Source organism: Dermochelys coriacea, chromosome 3, assembly GCF_009764565.3.
Source record: "Dermochelys coriacea isolate rDerCor1 chromosome 3, rDerCor1.pri.v4, whole genome shotgun sequence".
Taxonomy (NCBI): Eukaryota; Metazoa; Chordata; order Testudines; family Dermochelyidae; genus Dermochelys; species Dermochelys coriacea.
Window position 1 is genome coordinate 211,942,282 of NC_050070.1, and position 23,321 is coordinate 211,965,602.

At 46.1% G+C, this 23,321-nt stretch overlaps 1 protein-coding gene across 6 annotated transcripts in view; it reads left to right on the forward strand.

Annotated features, from left to right (window-relative positions):
• Positions 1-23,321, forward strand: part of SLC8A1 (solute carrier family 8 member A1) — a 337,787-nt gene that overhangs the window by 271,046 nt on the left and 43,420 nt on the right. For 3 of the 6 annotated variants that reach the window (XM_043512216.1, XM_043512215.1, XM_043512214.1), the window contains 5 exons: positions 6,221-6,327; positions 11,976-11,996; positions 14,736-14,753; positions 14,866-14,883; positions 17,758-17,826. In XM_043512216.1, coding sequence (XP_043368151.1) covers positions 6,221-6,327; positions 11,976-11,996; positions 14,736-14,753; positions 14,866-14,883; positions 17,758-17,826 — 233 coding nt within the window. Of the gene's footprint in view, positions 1-6,220; positions 6,328-7,055; positions 7,160-11,975; positions 11,997-14,735; positions 14,754-14,865; positions 14,884-17,757; positions 17,827-23,321 lie in introns of all 6 variants that reach the window. The other 3 variants (XM_043512217.1, XM_043512219.1, XM_043512218.1) reach the window with 3 other exon arrangements.

Below are 23,321 nucleotides of genomic sequence, written 5' to 3' on the forward strand. Positions count from 1 at the left end.
CTTTTTGGCCCAAGGGCCACATCGGGATTGCGCAACTGTATGGCAGGCCGGGTAGGAAGGCTGTGCCTTCCCAAACAGCCTGCCCCCCATCTGCCCCTCTCACTTCCCACCCCCTGACTGTCCCCCTCAGAATCCCCTGCCCATACAACGCTCCTTATGCCCTGACCTCCTCCTCCCAGGACCCCGGCCCCTAACCGCCCCCCGGGACCCCACCCCCCCATCCAACTCCCCCTGCTCTCCGTTTCCTGACTGCCCCCCTGAACCTCTGCCCCATCCAACTGCCCCCTGTTCCCTGACTGCCCCTCGGGACCTCCTGCCCCTTATCCCCCCCCACACTCCGTGCTCCCTTACCATGCTAGAGCCAGCCGCGCTACCCGACAGGAGCGGTGAGCCAGAGCTCTGCCTGCATGGTGGCATGGCTGCGGAGGAGGGGGAACAGCGGGGGAGAGGCCGGGGGCGAGCCTCCCCAGCGGGGAGCTCAGAGGCTGGGCAGGACAGGCTGTAGTTTGCTCACGTTTGCTCTATAGCCTGGTGGTTAGGATATTCACCTCAGATGTGGGAGACCCAAGTTCAAGCCCCTTCCCCATTGAATAGCTCATACTAAGTAGGACAGCTTCAATAGGAGGAATTGAGGAAGCCTTAGACTGGAATATCCCATGGCCTGCCCTAGAATAAGAAATTCACACTGCTCTGTTCACAAACCAAGTCACTTTCAGAGCCTAATCTAGGTGTCCTACCCCCAGCATCTGGCTCTAACAACTGAGCCACACAGTCTCCCTACATAGTTTATATTTTGAGCTAAGAAAATGGTATAACAGCGATACATGCCTTTTTGGTTTAAAAAAAAAAGAGAGAGGGAGAGAGACAATAGACCTAAGGGCTTGTTTGACATGGAGAAATCGGCACCAATGTAAATCTGTTGCTATAGTAAACCCTTATTGTAGACTCACTGCAAAGCAATGCCACTAACCTTGGTAATCTACCATTCTATTTCACACCAGTGCATGCCGCATCTTACTTTTGTGCAGGGCAGCTTATGCACCAATGCAATCACGCCATGTAGACAGGGCCTCAATCAACCTCTTACGTGCTCCCTCTTCATTGCATTGCGGAGCGGTAGCAAACGTCTGGAGCCTTGTAGGTTGGGTTCCCAGCAGAGGAGAAATCCGTGATGCTGAGTCTGGGTGTCTTCTAAATGTAACTTGTTTTATTTGCACATGTACCTGGAACAGAGGTAGTCAAAAAGCATGCAGGCAAGCCCTTCTTTCAGGGATCTCACCTCAGCACCAACACCTGCTTCCCAGGAACAACTTTGCCTCAAGAATTGACTCTAATCTGAGACCAAACTCTCCTTCTGGCTCCTCTCCCAAGAATCTCACATAACAAACTTGCAACAGCCCATCACATGGCTATCCAAGACTGACCATTCGTTCACACTCTCTGACAAAAGAACTTGGGAAAACTATGTGTAACAGCACCACCTGTTGACACCTGCTGTGACTGTGTCTGGGAAGCTGATCATGCAGCCAGCCTCCAATGATGTCAGTGGGACTCTGCTCAAGCAGAGAGGCCTGCCTGCAGGAAGCAGCTTGCAGGGTCAGGGCATAGGCACCTGTTTGATGGAGAATATACAGTTTCTGAGCACTGTTTGGACAAATAAGGGCCTGGTTTTCAGAAGTACTGAGTGTTCACAACCCCAAATCAGTGAAAACTGTAAGTCCTCAGGTGTCTTATGTTTTTCTTACTCTGTGATTTGTAAGTGTAGAGTGAGGTTCCCTGCACAAGCCTGTATGTTACACTTTACATTGATAAATGTGGCTTTTTAAATTATGTTCCCTAAGAACAGCAATTTTATGCAGACAGAGAGGAATCAGTATGCATTTTAATGGGAGCTGTCAGGAAAATTATTGATTACTTTACTAATGATTTTGATATTGTCATTATGTTAAGTCCATCAGGGCTTTTTGTATGGCTTTGCCAAGAACTCTTGCATATCCTCCATTCCTTTTTTCATCTAAAACAGTTTCACCTACCACATCAATGCAAAGCAAGATCTGCTCCATTTTTGGTAACTGTTTCGTCTGTGCATAAAAACGATTGCAGTGATGATGATACATGGAAGAAGTTCTTTTGTTTGTTTTTTTTCAGCCATCACTTGCACAGTTATTGATGTCATTATAAGCATGAAGGATAAACATAATAGACTTTTGACTATATCAAACAGTACAAGAAATTATACCTGTTGTTCTGCTTAGTGATTTGTGGTGTTTGTACTAAGTTATGAAATGCAAGGGATCTAATGCCAGTCAGCTTAACAGAAAGTTTTAGGTTGCAGTACTGAGCGCTCAAATCTAAAACCAGGGCAGAAAGCCAAAATATGTAACTGATCTCTGATTTGGTCCCAATTCCCTGGTCCAGCCAAGTTCCACTGGACCTGATGGGTGGCTTTATGCTGCCTTTGTATGCCTCCATCCTGGGACCTGCTGGGGGGGACCAATTGAGCCCTTGGCATACATTAGAGCAGCCTCAAAGCTGCTCTAACCTGCACCAGTCTGCCTATGGAGAGTACATAAGAGATGAAGAATGAGGAAAGAAGATTTCTTTCAAAGAGAAGACAAACCTAGGTAGAGGGGACACAAGAAGAGCAATTGGAAAGTTAGTTTAGCCAACAAAGTTTGAAAGAAGCTGGAATGGACTAAGGGGGCTGGATGCAGACAATAAATAAGGAACCTCTGTGATGACACAATTATTTTGTTACTTTATTTGCATATTTTGTTCTGACCCATGTTCCAGCTCAGGATGGAGCCTGGGCTCTGAGACTCAACCCACTCTCAGAATTTCAGTGCCCAGGCTCCAACCTGCACCTGAAGGTCTACACTGCTATTTTTACCCCTGCAACGCAAGCCCTGTGAGCCCAATTCAGCTGATGTGGGCTCTGAGATGCACTGCCATAGGTCTCTCTTCGTAGTGTAGATAAACACTCAGACAGAAAGAAGACTCCTTCACTGCTTGCCATAGCTCCCCCCAAAGAAATGAACATCACAAAAGCAGTGCCAGATTTCCAGTTAGGCACAGTAGGCATGTGCCTAAGGGCACCAGCATTCTAGGGGTGCCTAAAAGTGGTTAAAAGTTTAATTTTTTATGGAAAACACGAAGGTCAGCTGAAGGCAGGGGGTGTGCTGAAGATGCTGTGCCTAAGGGCGCATAAGATGTAAATCCAGCCCTGCACAAAACTAACCGCAGAACATTTCTTCAGGTTTGCTGTAGGCCCACACACTCCAAAAAAGACCTGTGTGTAACAGCACCACTGGGGGACTTCTGCCAGGACAGTGTTAATGAATCTTTTCCATATCCATTGTTTTTTCATGTGAACTTTCTCTGTCACCTACTTTGCACTGTATTAGGTGCATTAGAAAACAAAACTCTGGAAAGTGGCCAAGGCCTCCTGTAAGATGGTGCCAGGTTTTGAGGTTAGTTTATTGGTTCTCTAGCTGCGCTCTGTGTATGTTCTAAGGCTTCAGACTCATGTTGTTGCTAGAACAGCAAATTCAGTAATAACAGAGAAACAGTCTTAAGTGGCTAGTCTGGATAAGAATGTGGACATATAGGTCAATTTCCACATTAAGGCCCATGACAAAAATATAATCAAAATCATTTTGGTTTGAAAAATAAATGTATCGCTTTAAAAAAAATAGCCTACCACCATCGATGCTTTCTCTACTTCCTCCTGCCTTAGCTTTCAGAAAGAATCTATCTCCTTTGAATTCCCAGAGTGTGAAAGGACATATCTAGCATCATATGGAAACCCATAAACTACTAGCTTCAAGAGAGACATCTTTAAAATCAGACTTGAATGGCTGACCATTGTCGTATGCATGTGTCTGTGAGAAGCTGCTGTTTTCATTTGTATGGCTGGTTAACTTAAGCATTCTCTGTTAGCTTCAAGGGGGTGAGTGATTTATTTGTTTGTTTCAAGTTTCAAATGTCAGCAAGGAGCCTGTGGCTTTTTGTAGTGAGGTCACAGAGTCCCATCGTTACTAAGGGACCTAGGCTGCCCCAAGCTCTCTGAGCATTACATACCAACCTAATATGGAAACCACAGCAAAATGCACCACTTAAAAATAAGAGAGCCGTGGCAGAACCGTTAGCTGAGGCTGTAATAGCCTAACCTAATGCAGGTAAACCTGAATTTTCACAAAGCATTAAGTACATAAAGGCAGAGACAAAGGATGGAAGTAGGTTAAGTGACTGTTTTACAGGTAAATGGCTCACGTCTCCAGAAGAGATCCTTGCCTGCCGACAATGGTTTTAGCTCTTTATAAAGGTTATTTTACCAGATCCTCACTCCTGTGAAGAGTAGTTGGCTGCAGTTTTCTCTCTCAGTAATGGCTTTTCACTGAGAGAGTCAGGGTAACAAGCCTTTCCCAAGAGTGGGATTGGAGGGGAGGGTATGGGGTCAGAAGATTCGGGGCTCACATGTCAAAGGGGAGCTTGGCCAGTGGCATCCTGGCAGTTCTGAGTCTGGTGTCAAGGGTCAACATGGCCATGCAAGTTGGGCCAAATCCCAGTGTCCTTATTTAGGGCCTATTCTCTTCCCTGCCTACGAGAGAGAATTCTGCAAGCCTCAGCTGATGGGGACCTTGCTTGCAAGCTTTTCTGTCAGGAGGGCACGGTTTGCTCCCGGAGGATAAACCTGAGTATTACGTCCTTGACCTCAGATCCCTTCAAATCTGCTGGGATCTGCAGTTGAGGAGAGGTTTTGGTTCTTCCTGATCGCTGTAGAGCTACAGTACCAGGGCTATCGCAGACTATTCCCTAAAGGGATGGGGATCTCCCACACAGAGAGAGGAGTACAAAGTGCAAACTAATGCTAGCCTCACATGTTCCCCACAGGGGAGCCCCAAACAGCTTCCTTCTCCTCAGCCATCCCTCCCAGCTCTGGAGAGTGGGACCTCCTGGAGCCCGCAGGCTTGTGGGGATCAGGGGGCAGACTGCAGAGATGAAACGCCTCTCCTTCTGCAGGGCTTAGAGTGAGGAGAATGGGGCCCTTGACGGAGCAGCATGGGGCCCTCAGTTTTTACTCCACGTTTACTTAAGCAAAGCTCCCATTGTCTTTGGCAGCCATTTCTACTGAGTGAAGATTTCAGCACTCAACCCAAACTTGTGCACAGCAATGATCACAATGATCCAGCAAGAGCCAGAGACCAAAGTGCCCACCAGATCTCCTGGTGACACTGGCCAGGCCCACAACAGGATGAGTGGACTAATGAGGCAGGCTCTCAGGGGAATGTGAGGCTGGGAACTGTGCTGATTTTTAATGGGCCATAGACTGGTCACTCTCTGTGGAAATACCTCTGTCCTGTGTGAATTCCAGATGTGAGTGAGCACATGTCCAAACTGGCCCATCAGAGTGAAGGCCAAGCAGCCCCAGCCAGCACTCCCCATTGGATTTAGGGTGCATGAAAGGAGGAAAGGTTGGGACCTTGGGGCTTCTGTCCTACCAGGCGTTTCAATTCCATGTCAATGTAGACACCCTGGAGGTGACTGAGACATTAGTACTGCATGTGTGAACGTGTGTACATGCACACACATTCTATACAGAGCCCAGAGCAGGGCTTTCAGATGAAAGGTCCCTTCCATCTTCTCAGGGCTTCTGCTTTTCTGTCTCACACTCTGATGAGCCTGCTGCTCATTCTCCACTTTTCTTGGCTTTGACTGGGGCAGATTAACTCGAGACCCTATTAATCAGTGAGAGAGGGACCCTGGCATCCTTGTGCGGGATTCCATGTGCTTCACCTCTCCTCCTCCTTGGGGACATGGCTCGGGGGCAATCTCCTCCGTTCCCCAGGAGGGTTACTGTGGCAACGGCCACGTATATGTCACATATCATGAAGATCCAGAGGTGCAGCATGTGAAGAACACAGACCAAATGCAGCCATAGGGCCAGTGGAATTAATTCCATACCAGCCCATGGAGTTTGCCCCTACTTATCCCAGATGTGACCTCAGCCCCATAGTTCTCTGGATGCATTTCAGTGTTATTCCTGAGCCTTATTATAGAATGCTGTGGGATGCTGTGTGGCTGCCCCCTGAAATAATGACTTGATGAGTCTTTACCCAAACTAACCTCCTTTTCATGTTTCCATCCTCCCTCCTGTTTCTCCTTTTCTTTACTCTCCCTTCCCCCCTTACTCTTGAATCTCTATTCTTCTGTGTTTCAGCAAAACGATATCAGTCAAAATAATTGATGATGAGGAGTATGAGAAAAACAAGACCTTCTACCTTGAGATTGGGGAGCCCCGTCTGGTGGAGATGAGTGAGAAGAAAGGTGGGGGATCTGTTCTGAGGCTGAGCTCAGCCTGCGTGCACCTGTCCTGATCACTCATGGATGCCTGGCACTTTCCAATACATGCAATCTAAAACATGCCTTCCTCTATCTATGTCAAAGAGCAGGAGTCAAGTCACTAGGGCCTGGAGCTGAGAACCTTTATGTTTGCACTTTGGACTCCAATTTCGGTTTTCCATACTTAAATTCAGACATTATGGTCATGATCATCAGCTGACGTAGAGCAGACTAGCTCCATTGACTTCAATGGAGCGATGACGGCTTACACCAGTCAAGGATCTGGCCCTTCATAAGTTGCTGGGGTGCTGCAGTTACTTAAAAGCAAAACCAGTCCACCTCCTTTTAGGACTCAGATACTTGGCACAGAGCTATGAATAAAATCCAGATGCAGATTGACTGCAAGCAAAGCAATCAAACCCTCTGGTGATTGGATTTCCTTTTCCATGTAACACTTATGTGCTGCATGAACAATAACTCCCCACAATGTAGACCTATCTACTTCATTTCAGAGTTAAATTTGTGGAGTGGCTCCTTTTTCAGAATGAAACAGCCTAGGTGCAGCGATGGACTTTCTGCTCTTTTACATAAGTAACTGAGGCAGATGTGCTCCTCTCTTCATATCATCTCGGTAACCATCTCGCCTGGTTGAACTTAAAGCATGAGTGTGTGACGCCAACCATTTGTTTTGCCTTTGTCTTGTGTTCCCACAGGAAATTCATTACCCTTAAAATACTTGACCGTGAGGAGTATGAGAAAGAGTGCAGTTTCTACCTTGTGCTTGAGGAACCAATATGGCTACGAAGAGGAATGAAAGGTGTGAGAGTAAAACCCAGACAAACTCTTGAGAAATTGTAGTCTGCTCTCTCTGTCTCCCTACTCTCACACTTGCTCTCTCCTCGCACTTGGCTTCCAAATATTTTGCCATATCTCCTCTCAAGCTTAGCAACTTTTCCTTTTTTATTGTTTGGCGGGTGTCACTCTGGTCCCACTAGCTAGCTCCCACTGAAGCAGGGTTGGCACTAAATACAAACTGACTTTTTTTGTCAAGTGTTCATCTGTGAACTGCTCCCACTTGTGAGGCAGTAAATGAAAACAATCTAGTGAATAAATCACTAGGGGTTCATATCCTCTCCACGCTAGCTAGGGAGGGACAAGCTCACACAACCTGTAGAGGTGCTGTCAACCAGGAGTTTATGGCAGCGTCTAGCCCCCCAAAGTGATCACAAACACCAGCGTGGATCTGAGATTCCACCACATTCAATGTGGGAAGACAAAGTGCAAATCCTAAACTGTCAATTGCTATTGCAATAGTATCACAAATAAAGACATTTCAGTTGTGTATTTAAAATATACAGCACTGAAATTGGATATACACTATCCTTTTAATCTAGGAGAAAACAGTCTCTTTTTTTAATTAAAAAAGGATACTGCATCATTTTTAGCAGGAGATAAAGTAGACCCTCTCTGTTTAAATAAAAATCACATTTTTAACACAATATTTTTAGCTTTTTTACACTGGTAATGAGAATACAATGAGATCTGGAGATAGTTCAAAATCAGATAATTCCAGTAGGACGTCTATAGTCAGGATTTCACCCAGTGAATCTGGAAGTAAATAGATAAAATGCACTGAAAGTACAGTGACATGGACATCCCACTGGATCCTCATGAGAGTGATGAAATCAGTTTCCATCACACAAAATAAAAACATTTCTCTAAAGCAACTGCAAACATATTCATAAAAAGAAAAGGGCTGCTAATTTTTCTAAGCAGTTTCTTTTCTTAAAAAGGTAACTTTAAAATAAATGGATGTAACTCATTTCATGAATTATTAATGGCTAATTAGGACATTACAGCAATAACATAATTACCCTGAATAATTAGTTGCAATACAAAAGACATTTTTTTAACAACCCAAACATTGTTAGCAACATTTTGTCTCTTTTACTCCCTGTTTAATTTCTAGGAGATATCTGCTCCTTAAGAATCATCAGATTGTATTATAATATTATTATTATCATCATACATTTAGGCCCTGAATCAGCAAAGCACCTGAGCACATGCTTAACTTTTGAGTCCCAGGATTAGTTTATACCAGATCGGGTAAGAGGTGACTTGATCATGGTCTGCAAGTACCTACAGGGAGAAGAGATTTCTCATAATAGATGATTCTTTAATCTAGCAGAAAAATGCATAGCAAGCTCCCTGGCTGGAAGCTGAAGCTAGACAAAATGAGACTAGAAATAAAATGCACATTTTTAACAGTGAGGGTACTTAACTCTTGGAACAATTTACCTAGGGTTGTGGTGGATGGAGTCACTTGATGTCTTTAAATCAAGGCTGGATGTCTTTCCAAAAGAGATTCTGTAGCTCAAACAGAAAGCAGAAAGCATTGGGCAAGGTTCTCTGGCCCATGCTTTATGGGACGTCAGACTAGATGATCATAATGGTCCCTTCTAACCTGCAGATCTCTGAATCTAAGACTTAGGTACATTGTTATCTGCTTTGCTGAATGGGGACCTTAGCAAGCTGGTGTTTGCGGAACACTCCATAGGAATTTACAGGGGGCAGCTGGAATAGTGGTGTTAGCTCCCCTGTGCCCTCTATATGGGGAGTTGGTGACTGGGGATAATATAAATATAGATCTCATAGCCCTTCCCCCCACCCCCATCCAGCCTTGGCACTCATTAATGACCTCTCCATGCTAGCCTGTTAGGTCCCACCATGAAGTCCACCTCTACATCGGATGGGGCATGCTAGGTCCTTTCATCCAGCACATCCATCCCCGCTCCCAACCACAGTGCAGGACCGCAGTAGTGCAGAGGGCATTGCTTGAGCTCCCCACACCTTGTGGCATTTCACCCCAAAGAAATAAATAGGCTTCCCTTCTTATAGACTAAATCCACTCATTTGCTGTCTACCTCCTGATCTAGCAAAACATGTAAGCATGGCCCTGATTCAGGAAAGCATCCCTGTTCAAGATGACACTTAAGCATGTGCTTAAAGTTAAGGGTGTCCTTAAGTGCTGTCCTGGATAGAGATGGGCTTCAGCACAAGTGTGGGTCAGGGCCATGTGTGTCACATGTGAGTAGTCCCAATTAAGTAAAGGGGGCTATTCACATGCTTAGTTTCATACATGCTTAAGTGCTTTGTTGGATCAAGGTCTAAGATGACTTCATGTATATCAAATGTTGGTGCATTTAGACTGAAACACAATACTATTTATTTTAGTTCCTTTTCCCCCAGTAGGCAAGACAAAAAATACCCTTTATTACAGAAAAACAAATGAATAGGAAATATATATTCACTGGTAGCTGTCTGATTTTAAAAAAAATAATTAAGCTAGTTAATATAAAAGAAAGAGGAGAATAATCTGGATTAGTTTAATAAATTACACAGACAAGAAATTCAGTTCAGTCCAATTCATCTTTACTCAAGGAAATGCATGATTTTATCAGGCTTAAACAATTCTGCCTTTGGAAAAACTAACTTTTGTTTACACAGTGAGTTGTTCAGTGGCTCTAAATCCAGGCTTTCTAGCAGCTGGGTACATTTTTAGTCCTGTTCAAAGGCGCAGCTTTCTCAGAGTGCATTCATATGAGAATGAGGGGGAAAGGGACAGATGCAATTTTGTGTTCAGTGAGTGCATTCATCAGGCAGTCTTAGAGCACAGGGATCAGCCAGACACCTCTGCTGCCGTCTTGCAACGTTTCCTAGTTGGTTAGTTGCATTGGCACTACCATGCATAAGAAGGCAGCCAGAGCCAGCATGCTTGGAGGTGAATCCACCATACACAAGCCAGAGCTCAGGAGTGATTCAGCCAGTCCTCAAGTGCTACAGCACCACCTAAAACGAGGGAGTCTGCCTGCTCTGCATCTGCCAAGCAGTATTCCTCAGCCAATTTATGCCAATTGCACATAGAGGGACCAGTGAATTGCCCCATGGTGCTTGTGGAGTACTGGGGAGAGCCCAGCTGTTGCTCACCAGCAGCCTTTAGACAAGGTAAAACTTGCTATTCCTCCAGCCTCCTCACATGCTTGGAGTTCCCAGGGGAAGGTGAACTATGGCCACACCCCAGCTCCACTCAGAGACAAGGCCTTGTAACATTCGGTGCTGCTGGGCATGAGAGCAGACACAGACACACACACACCTTCCCAGGTACTGGGTGAGCAGTAGCTGCATCCTTGTGCTTGCCTCCTCCATGAGAGCACTGCGCTCCCTGCTCCCTCTCTGGCCTAGCATGCTGAGAGGAGAGAAGCTGCCATTACCTAGCACTAGATGGATTCCTCAGAGGGGCTGCATTTATCCCAAGAGAGAACATTGCACAGGGACCTGCATTCCATTGACAGATGGATGCCGTATGTGATTATGAGCTCACAGAAAATTCCACTAAATCTGACACACTAACGCAATGCAATAGAATCCCAGTGAGTGGGATTTGCATCACAAGCAGCACTAGGGATATCTACTATTGGAATCATTTAGTGTCACCAAAATAAAATTAACCATTGATACTAAAAGCTATCCATTGACTTCATACAGTGCTGCATGGGCACAGTGTTGTCCACTCTCATGGTTTTATCATAAATTGGATTATTTGGAGGGTTTTTAAAGCTCTCGCTGTTGGAGTCATGTGATGACATAAGACTCTCAGCTTTCGTTTTATAAAAAGTAAGTTTCTAGCTCTCATGGTTGCAGGGGAAAGCTTGAAAATGTGAAGCCAAGGCTCTGTAAAGTCTTAGTAGCCAGAAGGCAAATAAAAAGAGCCAAAAATACATTAGTCTTTTTAAAATTTCATGATTTTTAAACCAGTTTTTGAGGACTGACTTATGATTTTTGAACTCTTGGGGCTAGCAATACTGTGAGCTCAGCTTCTGAAATCAGGCCTACATGTGCCAAAAATTAAGATACCTAAAATCAGCAGCTGCTTTTGAAAATATTGGCCTGATCCTCTCTGCTTCAGTTTCCCTTCCTTTGAAAAGTGTTGATCTTACTACCTCTCCAAGGTATTGCTAGAAGTAATTAGTCAGAATGTTCAGTTCTTCAAAGATCCAGAGTGCTACCTGAATGCTAAATGGTAGTTGTTTTTTATCAGGGATTAAACTGTCATTTTGATAAATGACAGGATAAATACTGTGTTATGTTTGGTGAGTCAAGCCCTAGCACAAACTGTACTTCTTTCATTCTACATTCCCTGTAGAAATCAGGCCATCATGTAATTATTATTTTCCATTTAGACTATTAGAGGAAGTAAAAGAATCCAGCAAACAGCCCTTACACCCATATTTTGGGACATATTCTTTCCTCAATCTGTGGCAGTACTGCCATTGATGTTGTTGGGCACTCCATGAATATATGGCCCAAAGGGGGGAAATGAATTTTTTTAAGTTTGTCTTTTATATCTTATTACTGTATGTGACATTTTTTTCTTTTAATTCACAGCCCACACTCATGAAATGTTTCTGTTCTGTTATTTTCAGTGCTCTTTTCTGGGTACCAATGGTATCCGGAAACTTTACAGATTTTTCATTGTCTGGGCCGGGGAGCTGGAGTCTTTCTGTGGATGTTCCTTTTAATTTCATTATTCATTTACTTTTCTTCTTCTATGTTTGTCTCTGTCTCCTTCACAGCCCTGTTGTTGAATGAGCTTGGTAAGCGCTGCATTTCTTGTATTTCTTTTCCATTTTCCCAGTGTATCCAAATATTGGTGGAAGATGATGATTTTATTTGACTTCGTTTTGCTCACAAGAATTTCTTTTAAGGTTGTTAATAACATTTTACTAAGCCTAGGTAATTGAGATCATGTTCTTCTTTGAGTATATGCTCCAAAAATTGTTAGCTGAGACTACCATGACCAGAAAGCAAGTGTGAAAAACCGGGACAGGGGGTAGGGGGAAATAGGAGCCTATATAAGACAAAGCCCCAAATATCGGGACTGTCCCTATAAAATCGAGACATCTAGTCACCTTAGCTGAGACATGAACACTTGTGTTAAAGGAGGGACAGTAGCTAAAATCATAATTGAAAGTGGCATTAATTACAATGACAAGGGAGCCTAAGGAGGTTAGGAGCAGCATTTCACTGGGATTTGGACAGCTAGCTCCTTTGGAAATCCCAGACAACAAGCACATTTAGGGTCAGAGTCTATCACCCTAACGTGCAGTGAGTAGCTCCACAAGTAATCCCAATGGCGTTATGAGGGCATTAGATGCTACTGAATGGGAGCAAGGGTATCGGACTCTGGCCACTAGTGGATATGTTCAATATAACTGACTCCTCAGATTTACTAGTATCCTTTGGGTTGATTTCACTGGGCCCTAGGCGCTAATTTGTAGTAAAAAGATGTGGAAAGCACTAAGTCTCAGAAATGTACAACAGAACTGAGCTGTGCAAACTAATTCATATCCCGTTACGTAGGTATAAGAAACAAAATGTTTGTAGTACCTGGCAATGGTCGGGCCAGAATAAGTAGGGCTTATTGTGGTGAAATTGTCCACAAGAGCTATTCCACAATAACTCCCCCTATGCACATTCTTATTCAGGAATCAGTGTGTGCACAAGGGGAACTATTCCAGAATAGCTACAACATTTTAAACTCCTTTCCTTATAACTTCCCAGTGTAGACAGACCCTAACTCCGTATATTCAGAAAACTCTGCATGCTGTTTTGAGGGAGGTATGGCATGCTGCCTTCTTAGAGCACACTTCAAAACCAGCCTCCAAATTTGGCATACAAGCTATCCCAAGCAGGAGATCCACGAACACACAAGATGGGGATGTAGGGGGAGACCAAGCAAAGCTAAAGCATTCTGTAGGCTACCTTGGAAAATCAAAGCCCAGGCCTTATTCAAGGCTCAATGGAAAGATTCTCACTCATTTCTGTTAGCACTGGACCATTGAAGAAAATGCTGCTGTGGGCAGCAGTAACTCGATATGAGTCGAACTTTGCCCCGGCTGTGGGTAAATGAGGAATGTTTCCAGGGATGTTTGAGCTGTCAGGGGCTTGGTGGAAATGGCGGTGAGAGGGGCTTTCCTCTTCCCCAGCATTGTATCCATCCCTCTTAAATAGCCCTCCATTTAGTCCTAAAGCTACCCAGTTGCAGCATAGATTTGGTGCATCATGCCCACCCCAGTGCTGTTTTTATTGCTGAAAATTTTCTCACACCAGAAATAAAGACTCATGGGAGTGAGGCCCTAGGAAGAGAAACTTGCTCTTAATGAGAGGATCCTGCATCATTTTGAGTTTTGTGCATCCGTCCCTCTGGGCTGTCTCCCACACTGAGCCCTGCACTCAGGCCAGACTGGGTTGAGAGGTGGGACAGTAGCCGTAGGGTTTTTGATCTTTTCCGTTGTATGATTTTAGCTCTGTCGCCTCCTAGAAATGCCCTCTCTCTCGTGCCTGGTTGGCAGGGAAGGAAGAGATTTGCACAGCTTAGCTTTGTAGTCAATCTTTAAAGTTCTCGTACATCCCACACTGGAGTTAGATTGGCTGCTGCTGGGGTAGAACCTGCCAGAGCGGACCTAGGAGGCATGTCCCGCCCCAGCCCCAAACCACACCCCAAGGGGGTCCTCCATGGGTGGATAGGAGGGCTAGCCATGTCCACAGCACCAACCCTACCCCCAGTCTGCACCCCACTGAAGGCTCTCCACTAGTCCAGAATCTGTGCTGCACATGGGGGGAGACTGGGTAGTACAAGGGAGGGGCCAGGGTAAACCACATCTCCACCCATCCCCTGACCCTGTGAATATATAGCTGGAGCTGTGCTGTCTCTTCAGTGGAGTCCTCCAGGACTAATTTGGCTGCTATGAACAGTGGGGATTTCCAGGGGACTGAGCAGCTGCTGAGGAGACAAAGGGCCTCTGTGGGATTGGCGCTGGCATCCTTCAGACTCCACGGGATCCACAGTGCCGGGGGATAGGGCAGAGGCTGGTTCCTGGGTCAGTCCCTGGGTCTTCTGAGCAGCTGTCCCTACGATTCTGGGGTAGCTTTGTGGAAAACAGATTGTTCCAGGAGGTGCTATCTTAAGCCATGTGGGGTGGGAGGGAGGCTGGCATGCATCCGCCCCATAGGCCTGCTGTCTCCTGGCCCCCTGCAGCCCAGTCTCCCCCATCCACCCATTCAGAGCCCCAAATTCAGAGTGGAGCGCACTACATGAGGCCCAGCAGAATGGGTGGGCGGAGACCCCGAGGCAGGGGACAATCCCTGCTAGAAATGGGAGACAGGTGTTGTAGTGAGCTGTTCCTCTGCGGATCACACCGTGGCGGGAGCACGTGGGCCACTGCTTCAGTGGGGAGGCTGCTGCGAGATGAATGTCACTGTGATGATGCAAAAATAGATGCTAATCTGCTTTCTCTTTCTCTCTCTCTTTTTTTGTTTTGTGGTTCGTTTAGGTGGCTTCACAATAACAGGTATGGATTTCTGATTCCCTCCTTGCCCCGCACCACTGTTCCTCTCTGCGTTGTTAACTGCCGGGTGCTCATTCTGCTCTTTTCTCTTTATTTCCTGTTTGTTTTTTTAATGGAGGGAAACTTCTGAATGGTAAGAAAGTGCTGTTCAGTGTCCTGGCCACCTACTCCGAGCTGCTAGTATTAGCATGGCACCGTCTAACAGCAAGTGATGTGTCCTTGTCACCAGCTTAACCTCACGTGTGTTTCACAGTAATCCCCGTCCTTTAGCTGCAGTGATTACAGCATGTACCAGGAGACTCTGCCTCAGTGCGGAACTCACAGCCCTGGGGGAGGGAGGGCAAAGGGGGTGAAATGGAACCCAGCCTGGACAGCCTGAGAGGCTGCACTGAATTAGGACAGCTGTCCTTGGGCTGCTTAGCCACACAGCCCCTGGGAACTCCAGCACTCTGCGCCAGGCCAGCATGCTTCTGCACAGGGACGTGCGGAGGGCAGGCTCTGGCTGCCGTACCCAGTGCCTGCTGCAGGCCGATTTTCTCCCAGGGCCTTTCTGCTCTGGAGCTGGAAGGGGAGGTTTCCCGCTCAGGGAAACCTGCGCACTGACTAGCAGTGTAGCTGTGGTGGCGGGAGGGGCTAGCTGTCCAAGGATGCACCTAGGCTTTCAGAGGGACTTGTGCCTGGGGAGAGTGCAGCACAAGCTCCCTCCAGGGCTACGCTGCAATTTTTAGCTCACTAACTCAATCAGAGCTAGCCCGTGTGGAGACTATGCTGAGAGTTACTCTTTGCAGCTCCACTGTCGACAACCCCCCCAATCTGCTAAACAGCTTTTCTCAATCCACGTGCAGTCTCACCTACGCTCTTCACAGCCATCGGGGTGGGAGCCTAAGGCATGGACCAAAATATGGGGCCTGCTGGTACCTTCACCACACCCCTCCCGCATGAAGGCGATGTCAGCCACTTCCATGGCAGGACTGGCTCCCAGGCCGTGTGTCCACAGTCCTGCCTGACAGTGGGGATCCCTCCTGGGACGCCATGGGCTGCAGTTTGTGTGGCGCCGCCATGCTGCCAAGGAAGAGGGGAATGCAGAGGCAGTAGGGAGGCATGGGTCTTCCACTCGGGTTGCCCTGGCCTATTGCTCATCCCTGGGGTTCATGTGAATCCTGGAGCACTCCCACATAGTTTGGGAATCAGACCTGCAAACCCCATATGTTCTTACAGATCAGGGAGTAGCTAGGCTTGCCCATCCCATGGGTTTTCTCTACGAGAGAGGGCAGCTGGAGCCAGCATTGTTGTTCCTAAGTGCAGGCAGTGTGCATGGTGCTACACAAGACACCAGTACACCATTGCTTGCCTGGAGAGGTAAGGCCAGACTCCACAGAAGGACGGTGATTTGAGCGCTGTCCCCAGATATGGGGTGATATGTAACTGCATTTCTCTGTCAGCAAGAACAGTTGAGGGGGTCTGCTTCCCTATTATCAGATAGAGATTAGTGAGAAATGGAGAATCAATCATCTTCCATAATTCCCAATGTCAGTCTGTCGGCAATCAGTGTTGCAGATACAGCTGATTGTGAAATAAAGCTACTTGGCTGCATGCTGCCAAGAAACTCTTCGCTGTTTAAAATGCCGCTCCACAAGGACACCTGAGAAATCAGTTCTCCCCATCTGGTGTTCTGGATACTGGTTCCCTCCTCAGGAAGTGGATGAGGCAGGAATGGTTCCTCATGGATCATTGCTGGGGTTTGAATAGCAGAGCCAGGGCTGCTGTGGTACAGCTGGGGAGCAGCAGGCTTTGTGCTCTTGGCTGTACAGACTTGATGTGTGATTGTTAGCTCATCAGAAATGCAAGCCATATATGAAAGCATGTTCAGATGAATTCCTGCAAACCGAGTACATGAACCAGGGAACCATCTCTGCACTAAAGATACTCCTTTTCCATCCTGCCAGCACCTGGCTTAGGACTAGGGACTTCATGCCACCTTTGCACCTCCCCATGTTCTGGGATGTCTAATGGCCTGCCCAGACTTCAGCTTAAATTACAACAGCCCCTCATCTGCTCTAATTTATCCTTGGCTGCAACAACACTATAGGGCCACAGTATCATCTGAGAGTAGCTGGAGTACCAAAGCACTTCAGCCATGTTCTCTTCCCCAGCAACTGTCTGTGCTAGGGGCTGGGAAAAAAGACCAATTATGGCAGCTCTGTGCCCTCCAGGGAAGACCCTATGCTGGGGTATTCCCCATCATGGAGATTTGCTGCCTTCACAGACCATTTGTGCTGCCAGAGAGGCTTCAAGGGGCAATGGAGAATTGGGTTCAGTAGGCGTAAGAATAGCAACAAATAATTAGACAAGCATGCCGGTGTAGTCACAGGGTTGTATGTGAGCCATGCATGCGGTACCAAATCTCTGCACTTGTCCAACAACAGAGCAGATACACATGCCTCCTTGGTTAATGTACACCTTACAAGTGTTGCTCGAGTCTTAGCTCTGCATTAGAGAAGAAGAACCATCAGTCTCCCCCTTAGTACTAGCAGAGCGTGGCAACGACTGTGACTCTGCATGAGGAGGGGTTCAGAGGGCCAAGCTCAGACAGTGGGAAACTATTTTTAGCTAACAAGGTACTTCCACGTACCTCTGATTTCCCTGATGGCTTGTCTGAAAAGCACACGCAGAATCAGATTCTGAGGAGCCAGCCCCAAATTGGGGCAATTAAAGAAAATTAAATAACACCACATACAATTTTCAACATTTTTCCAGTGTAACTGAGATTGAACTTGGCCAACTGGGCTGGAAATAGATGTCCATAGCTTGCCACCATGGCTATGAGGGTAAACTCTTGGATCACTTCTCTCTGGCTCTGCTTTTTCCCATTGGTACAGGAAAGCAGACAAGAGTGTCTGCAATGGGGATTTAAAAAAATAACCTTGTGTGAAATAGAAATAGAGTTCACTAACATCACCGAGTCATTGTCATCCATTCACTCATCTTCTGCCCATCACTTTGTTAGGCAAACCTGTCTTCAGGAAGGTCCATGCTAGAGAACATCCAATTCCTTCTACTGTAATCAGCATTCAAGGTATTCATTTTGACTTGGTTTTCTAGGACCACAATTTAATTAACAAGAACCGAATAGCTTTTGAGTGTTCATGTACTGACACTAGAGTCATTTGTTGTAACACATTTCTCTTTTATACTATGTTCAGGGAATACAGAGTTTCAGTACCAAGGTCTGCAATGAGCTATGTGCCAGTGGAATTCTGGGCTTGGGTGGAGTTGGCCTAAGTGACTTCAGCGCCTTCATTTGACTTCATGGGGAGACTGAGTAGGGATCACAGATTGATAAATGTTCAGGCACAAAGGGACCACTAGATCATCTAGTCTGACCTCCTGTATACCACAGGTCAAAGAATTCCATCAATTACTCCTGTATTGAGCCCAATGACTTAGGATTGACTAAAGCAGGCCTTCCAGAAAAGCATTCAGACTTGATATGAAGACTTCAAGAGATGGTGAATCCATCTCTTCACTTAGTGCTTTGTTCCAGTGTTTAGTCACCCTCACTGTTAAAAATTTGGGCCTTGTTTCTAATTTGAATTTGTCTGGCTTCAACTTACAGGCATTGGTTCTTCTGCCTATTCTCCAAGTAATGTTTGGCAGAAGCAAGTGATACATTCTTTCACCTTTCACTCTAAGCTAACAATGTTATTTGCCTGGGAACTTCTTTAGCTTTTTAAATTGTGGAATAATTGTTCAGTGACAGGAATCCACGTAGACCTTGCCCAGACTCTGATGGATTCCTTCCCAGACAGCTTCTGTACCCATGTGCTGCATCCTTCCTCACCTCTCTCATATTTGATCTCTTGTCCTCGTGTCACTTGCTCCCCTTCCAGAACAGACCCTCTTGCACTACATGTGCTTTCCCAACAGCATCTCTCCACCCATTAAAGCAAACCTCTTTACAAAATAGCTGTCAGGACAGGCACCATTTGCAAAGTTCCCATGGAGACACTAACGCTTTGTAAAGGGCGCATCACACAGATGGGTGTATCTAATGCATGTATCCAGCTGAGGTGGGTATCAGTAAAACTTATGTGTGTCTTATATACACTTAAAAAGATAATGGGCCAATGCTTCTCTGCTGCCTTGCACCTTATGTCAATATTTACATTAGGGCGAAGTGGATATAAAGTGCTAACAGATCAGAGTGGCCATAGGAGGTACAAGGCAGAGGAGAGTCACAGCCTGTGTGTATACACTTCAAGGCCCACATCCTTAGCTTGTGCAAATCAACATGGCTCCATTAAAGACAAAGTCAGCATTGTAGACCTTAGAGCAAGGCAGGTCTACACCAGCTGAGGATCGGACCTGTGGTGCATACGCTTCAGAACATGCATTTAATATCCATGTCTTTATGATGCCTGGTATTTTTCATTGTATAGGTACTTGTATTTTCCTGTTCTGATGATAGCTTTAAATAGCTGTAATTCCTACCAGTACCCCCCATTCAGTTCCAATCACTATTGAGTCCTGGCGAAATTAAGTTCTCACATTAAACTGTTGCAAAGTTCTGATGAAAACTGCAAAAATCTTTGAAAAGTGAACAGCAGGGCTATTTTATAACCCCCTGTTGTTTTTTAATCTCCCTGTGTGATGCCTCCCAAGCTCTCTGGGGTAAATTCTTGTCCTGGGAGGAAGTGTGGTATGGAGAGTTTAAGGGGAGTTGGTTTCTCTTGAGGAAGTCAGATGTTTTATGAGTCCTCCATTATGCACCCATCATGCCTAGGAGCTGATTCCACCTCCCTGCACCTTCTGAGGGAGGGAGCAGCAGCAGCCAGCTGGCAAGTGTGAAAGGTAGAGGAGACCCTCCGCCAGCAGCTGTGAGCTCCCCACTCCCTCCCCTCTCCTCCAATCAGCGCAGAGAGACTATGAGGGAGCAAAGGCCCAGGATCAAGGGTAGTTTTAGGTGGGGGAGGGAGGAGGTAGAGAGCAGGCTGGGAGGATTCACTCCTCCTGCCCCACATCTCCTCTAGTGACTAGGGGCCTGGCCCAGCCTTCTCCCTGCTATGCCCCCTCCTGTGCTGGGAAATAACATGGCTTCTAGGCAGCTGGGCTCCTCCACAGAGTCCTCTCCTGCTCCTTGAAGGGGAGACAGTGAGAGAAGCTGGGATCCCGAACTGCTGCAGCAGCGAGAGAAGGCTGGACCTACAGTAACTGCATTGGGGAGCAGCTGGGCCTAAGGTAATTGCATTGGGAAGAGGTTCCTGCAGCTCTCCTGACTGCATGGTTCAGCCAGGTCTAAGCTAATTGAATTGGGCAGGGCAGGCCTAAATTAAATGCATGGGATGTCTAAATTGTATTTGTTATGCTGAGGGTGAGGCAGAGACCCTCTCAAACCCCATTCCCCCCATGCACTCCCTACCCCATCTGTAATGGATTAGCACAGTGGTGAGGCATCCGTACAAACAGGTGTTCCAGTTAAAACCATTATAAAGTGAGAAGTAAGGCCCTCAAGCAGCCTGTGTGTTAGATTGGCTTGTTCCAGGTAAGTGCCATTATTGTAAACCTTGAGATGTCAGCCACAATGATGGCAAAAAGAAAAGGAGTACTTGTGGCACCTTAGAGACTAACAAATTTATTAGAGCATAAGCTTTCGTGAGCTACAGCTCACTTCATCGGATGCATTTGGTGGAAAAAACAGAGAAGAGATTTATATACACACACACAGAGAACATGAAACAATGGGTTTATCATACACACTGTAAGGAGAGTGATCACTTAAGATAAGCCATCACCAACAGCAGGGGGGGGAAAGGAGGAAAACCTTTCATGGTGACAAGCAGGTAGGCTAATTCCAGCAGTTAACAAGAATATCAGAGGAACAGTGGGGGGTGGGGTGGGAGGGAGAAATACCATGGGGAAATAGAAAAGGAGTACTTGTGGCACCTTAGAGACTAACAAATTTATTAGAGCATAAGCTTTCGTGAGCTACAGCTCACTTCATCGGATGCATTTGGTGGAAAAAACAGAGGAGAGATTTATATATACACACACACACAGAGAACATGAAACAATGGGTTTATCATACACACTGTAAGGAGAGTGATCACTTAAGATAAGCCATCACCCACAGAGGGGGGGGGGGGGGAAGGAGGAAAACCTTCCATGGTGACAAGCAGGTAGGCTAATTCCAGCAGTTAACAAGAATATCAGAGGAACAGTGGGGGGTGGGGTGGGGGGGAGAAATACCATGGGGAAATAGTTTTACTTTGTGTAATGACTCATCCATTCCCAGTCTCTATTCAAGCCTAAGTTAATTGTATCCAGTTTGCAAATTAATTCCAATTCAGCAGTCTCTCGTTGGAGTCTGTTTTTGAAGCTTTTTTGTTGAAGTATAGCCACTCTTAGGTCTGTGATCGAGTGACCAGAGAGATTGAAGTGTTCTCCAACTGGTTTTTGAATGTTATAATTCTTGACGTCTGATTTGTGTCCATTCATTCTTTTACGTAGAGACTGTCCAGTTTGGCCAATGTACATGGCAGAGGGGCATTGCTGGCACATGATGGCATATATCACATTGGTAGATGCGCAGGTGAACGAGCCTCTGATAGTGTGGCTGATGTGATTAGGCCCTATGATGGTATCCCCTGAATAGATATGTGGACAGAGTTGGCAACGGGCTTTGTTGCAAGGATAGGTTCCTGGGTTAGTGGTTCTGTTGTGTGGTGTGTGGTTGCTGGTAAGTATTTGCTTCAGATTGGGGGGCTGTCTGTAAGCAAGGACTGGTCTGTCTCCCAAGATCTGAGAGAGCGATGGCTCGTCCTTCAGGATAGGTTGTAGATCCTTGATGATGCGTTGGAGAGGTTTTAGTTGGGGGCTGAAGGTGATGGCTAGTGGCGTTCTGTTGTTTTCTTGCGCTACATTGATGACATCTTCATCATCTGGACCCATGGAAAAGAAGCTCTTGAGGAATTCCACCAGGATTTCAACAATTTCCATCCCACCATCAACCTCAGCCTGGACCAGTCCACACAAGAGATCCACTTCCTGGACACTACGGTGCTAATAAGCGATGGTCACATAAACACCACCCTATATCGGAAACCTACTGACTGCTATTCCTACCTACATGCCTCTAGCTTTCATCCAGATCATACCACTCGATCCATTGTCTACAGCCAAGCGCTACGATATAACCGCATTTGCTCCAACCCCTTAGACAGAGACAAACATCTACAAGATCTCTATCATGCATTCCTACAACTACAATACCCACCTGCTGAAGTGAAGAAACAGATTGACAGAGCCAGAAGAGTACCCAGAAGTCACCTACTACAGGACAGGCCCAACAAAGAAAACAACAGAACGCCACTAGCCATCACCTTCAGCCCCCAACTAAAACCTCTCCAACGCATCATCAAGGATCTACAACCTATCCTGAAGGACGAGCCATCGCTCTCTCAGATCTTGGGAGATAGACCAGTCCTTGCTTACAGACAGCCCCCCAATCTGAAGCAAATACTCACCAGCAACCACACACCACACAACAGAACCACTAACCCAGGAACCTATCCTTGCAACAAAGCCCGTTGCCAACTCTGTCCACATATCTATTCAGGGGATACCATCATAGGGCCTAATCACATCAGCCACACTATCAGAGGCTCGTTCACCTGCGCATCTACCAATGTGATATATGCCATCATGTGCCAGCAATGCCCCTCTGCCATGTACATTGGCCAAACTGGACAGTCTCTACGTAAAAGAATGAATGGACACAAATCAGACGTCAAGAATTATAACATTCAAAAACCAGTTGGAGAACACTTCAATCTCTCTGGTCACTCGATCACAGACCTAAGAGTGGCTATACTTCAACAAAAAAGCTTCAAAAACAGACTCCAACGAGAGACTGCTGAATTGGAATTAATTTGCAAACTGGATACAATTAACTTAGGCTTGAATAGAGACTGGGAATGGATGAGTCATTACACAAAGTAAAACTATTTCCCCATGGTATTTCTCCCCCCACCCACCCCCCACTGTTCCTCTGATATTCTTGTTAACTGCTGGAATTAGCCTACCTGCTTGTCACCATGGAAGGTTTTCCTCCTTTCCCCCCCCGCTGTGGGTGATGGCTTATCTTAAGTGATCACTCTCCTTACAGTGTGTATGATAAACCCATTGTTTCATGTTCTCTGTGTGTGTGTATAAATCTCTCCTCTGTTTTTCCACCAAATGCATCCGATGAAGTGAGCTGTAGCTCACGAAAGCTTATGCTCTAATAAATTTGTTAGTCTCTAAGGTGCCACAAGTACTCCTTTTCTATTTCCCCATGGTATTTCTCCCTCCCACCCCACCCCCCACTGTTCCTCTGATATTCTTGTTAACTGCTGGAATTAGCCTACCTGCTTGTCACCATGAAAGGTTTTCCTCCTTCCCCCCCCTGCTGTTGGTGATGGCTTATCTTAAGTGATTACTCTCCTTACAGTGTGTATGATAAACCCATTGTTTCATGTTCTCTGTGTGTGTGTATATAAATCTCTCCTCTGTTTTTTCCACCAAATGCATCCG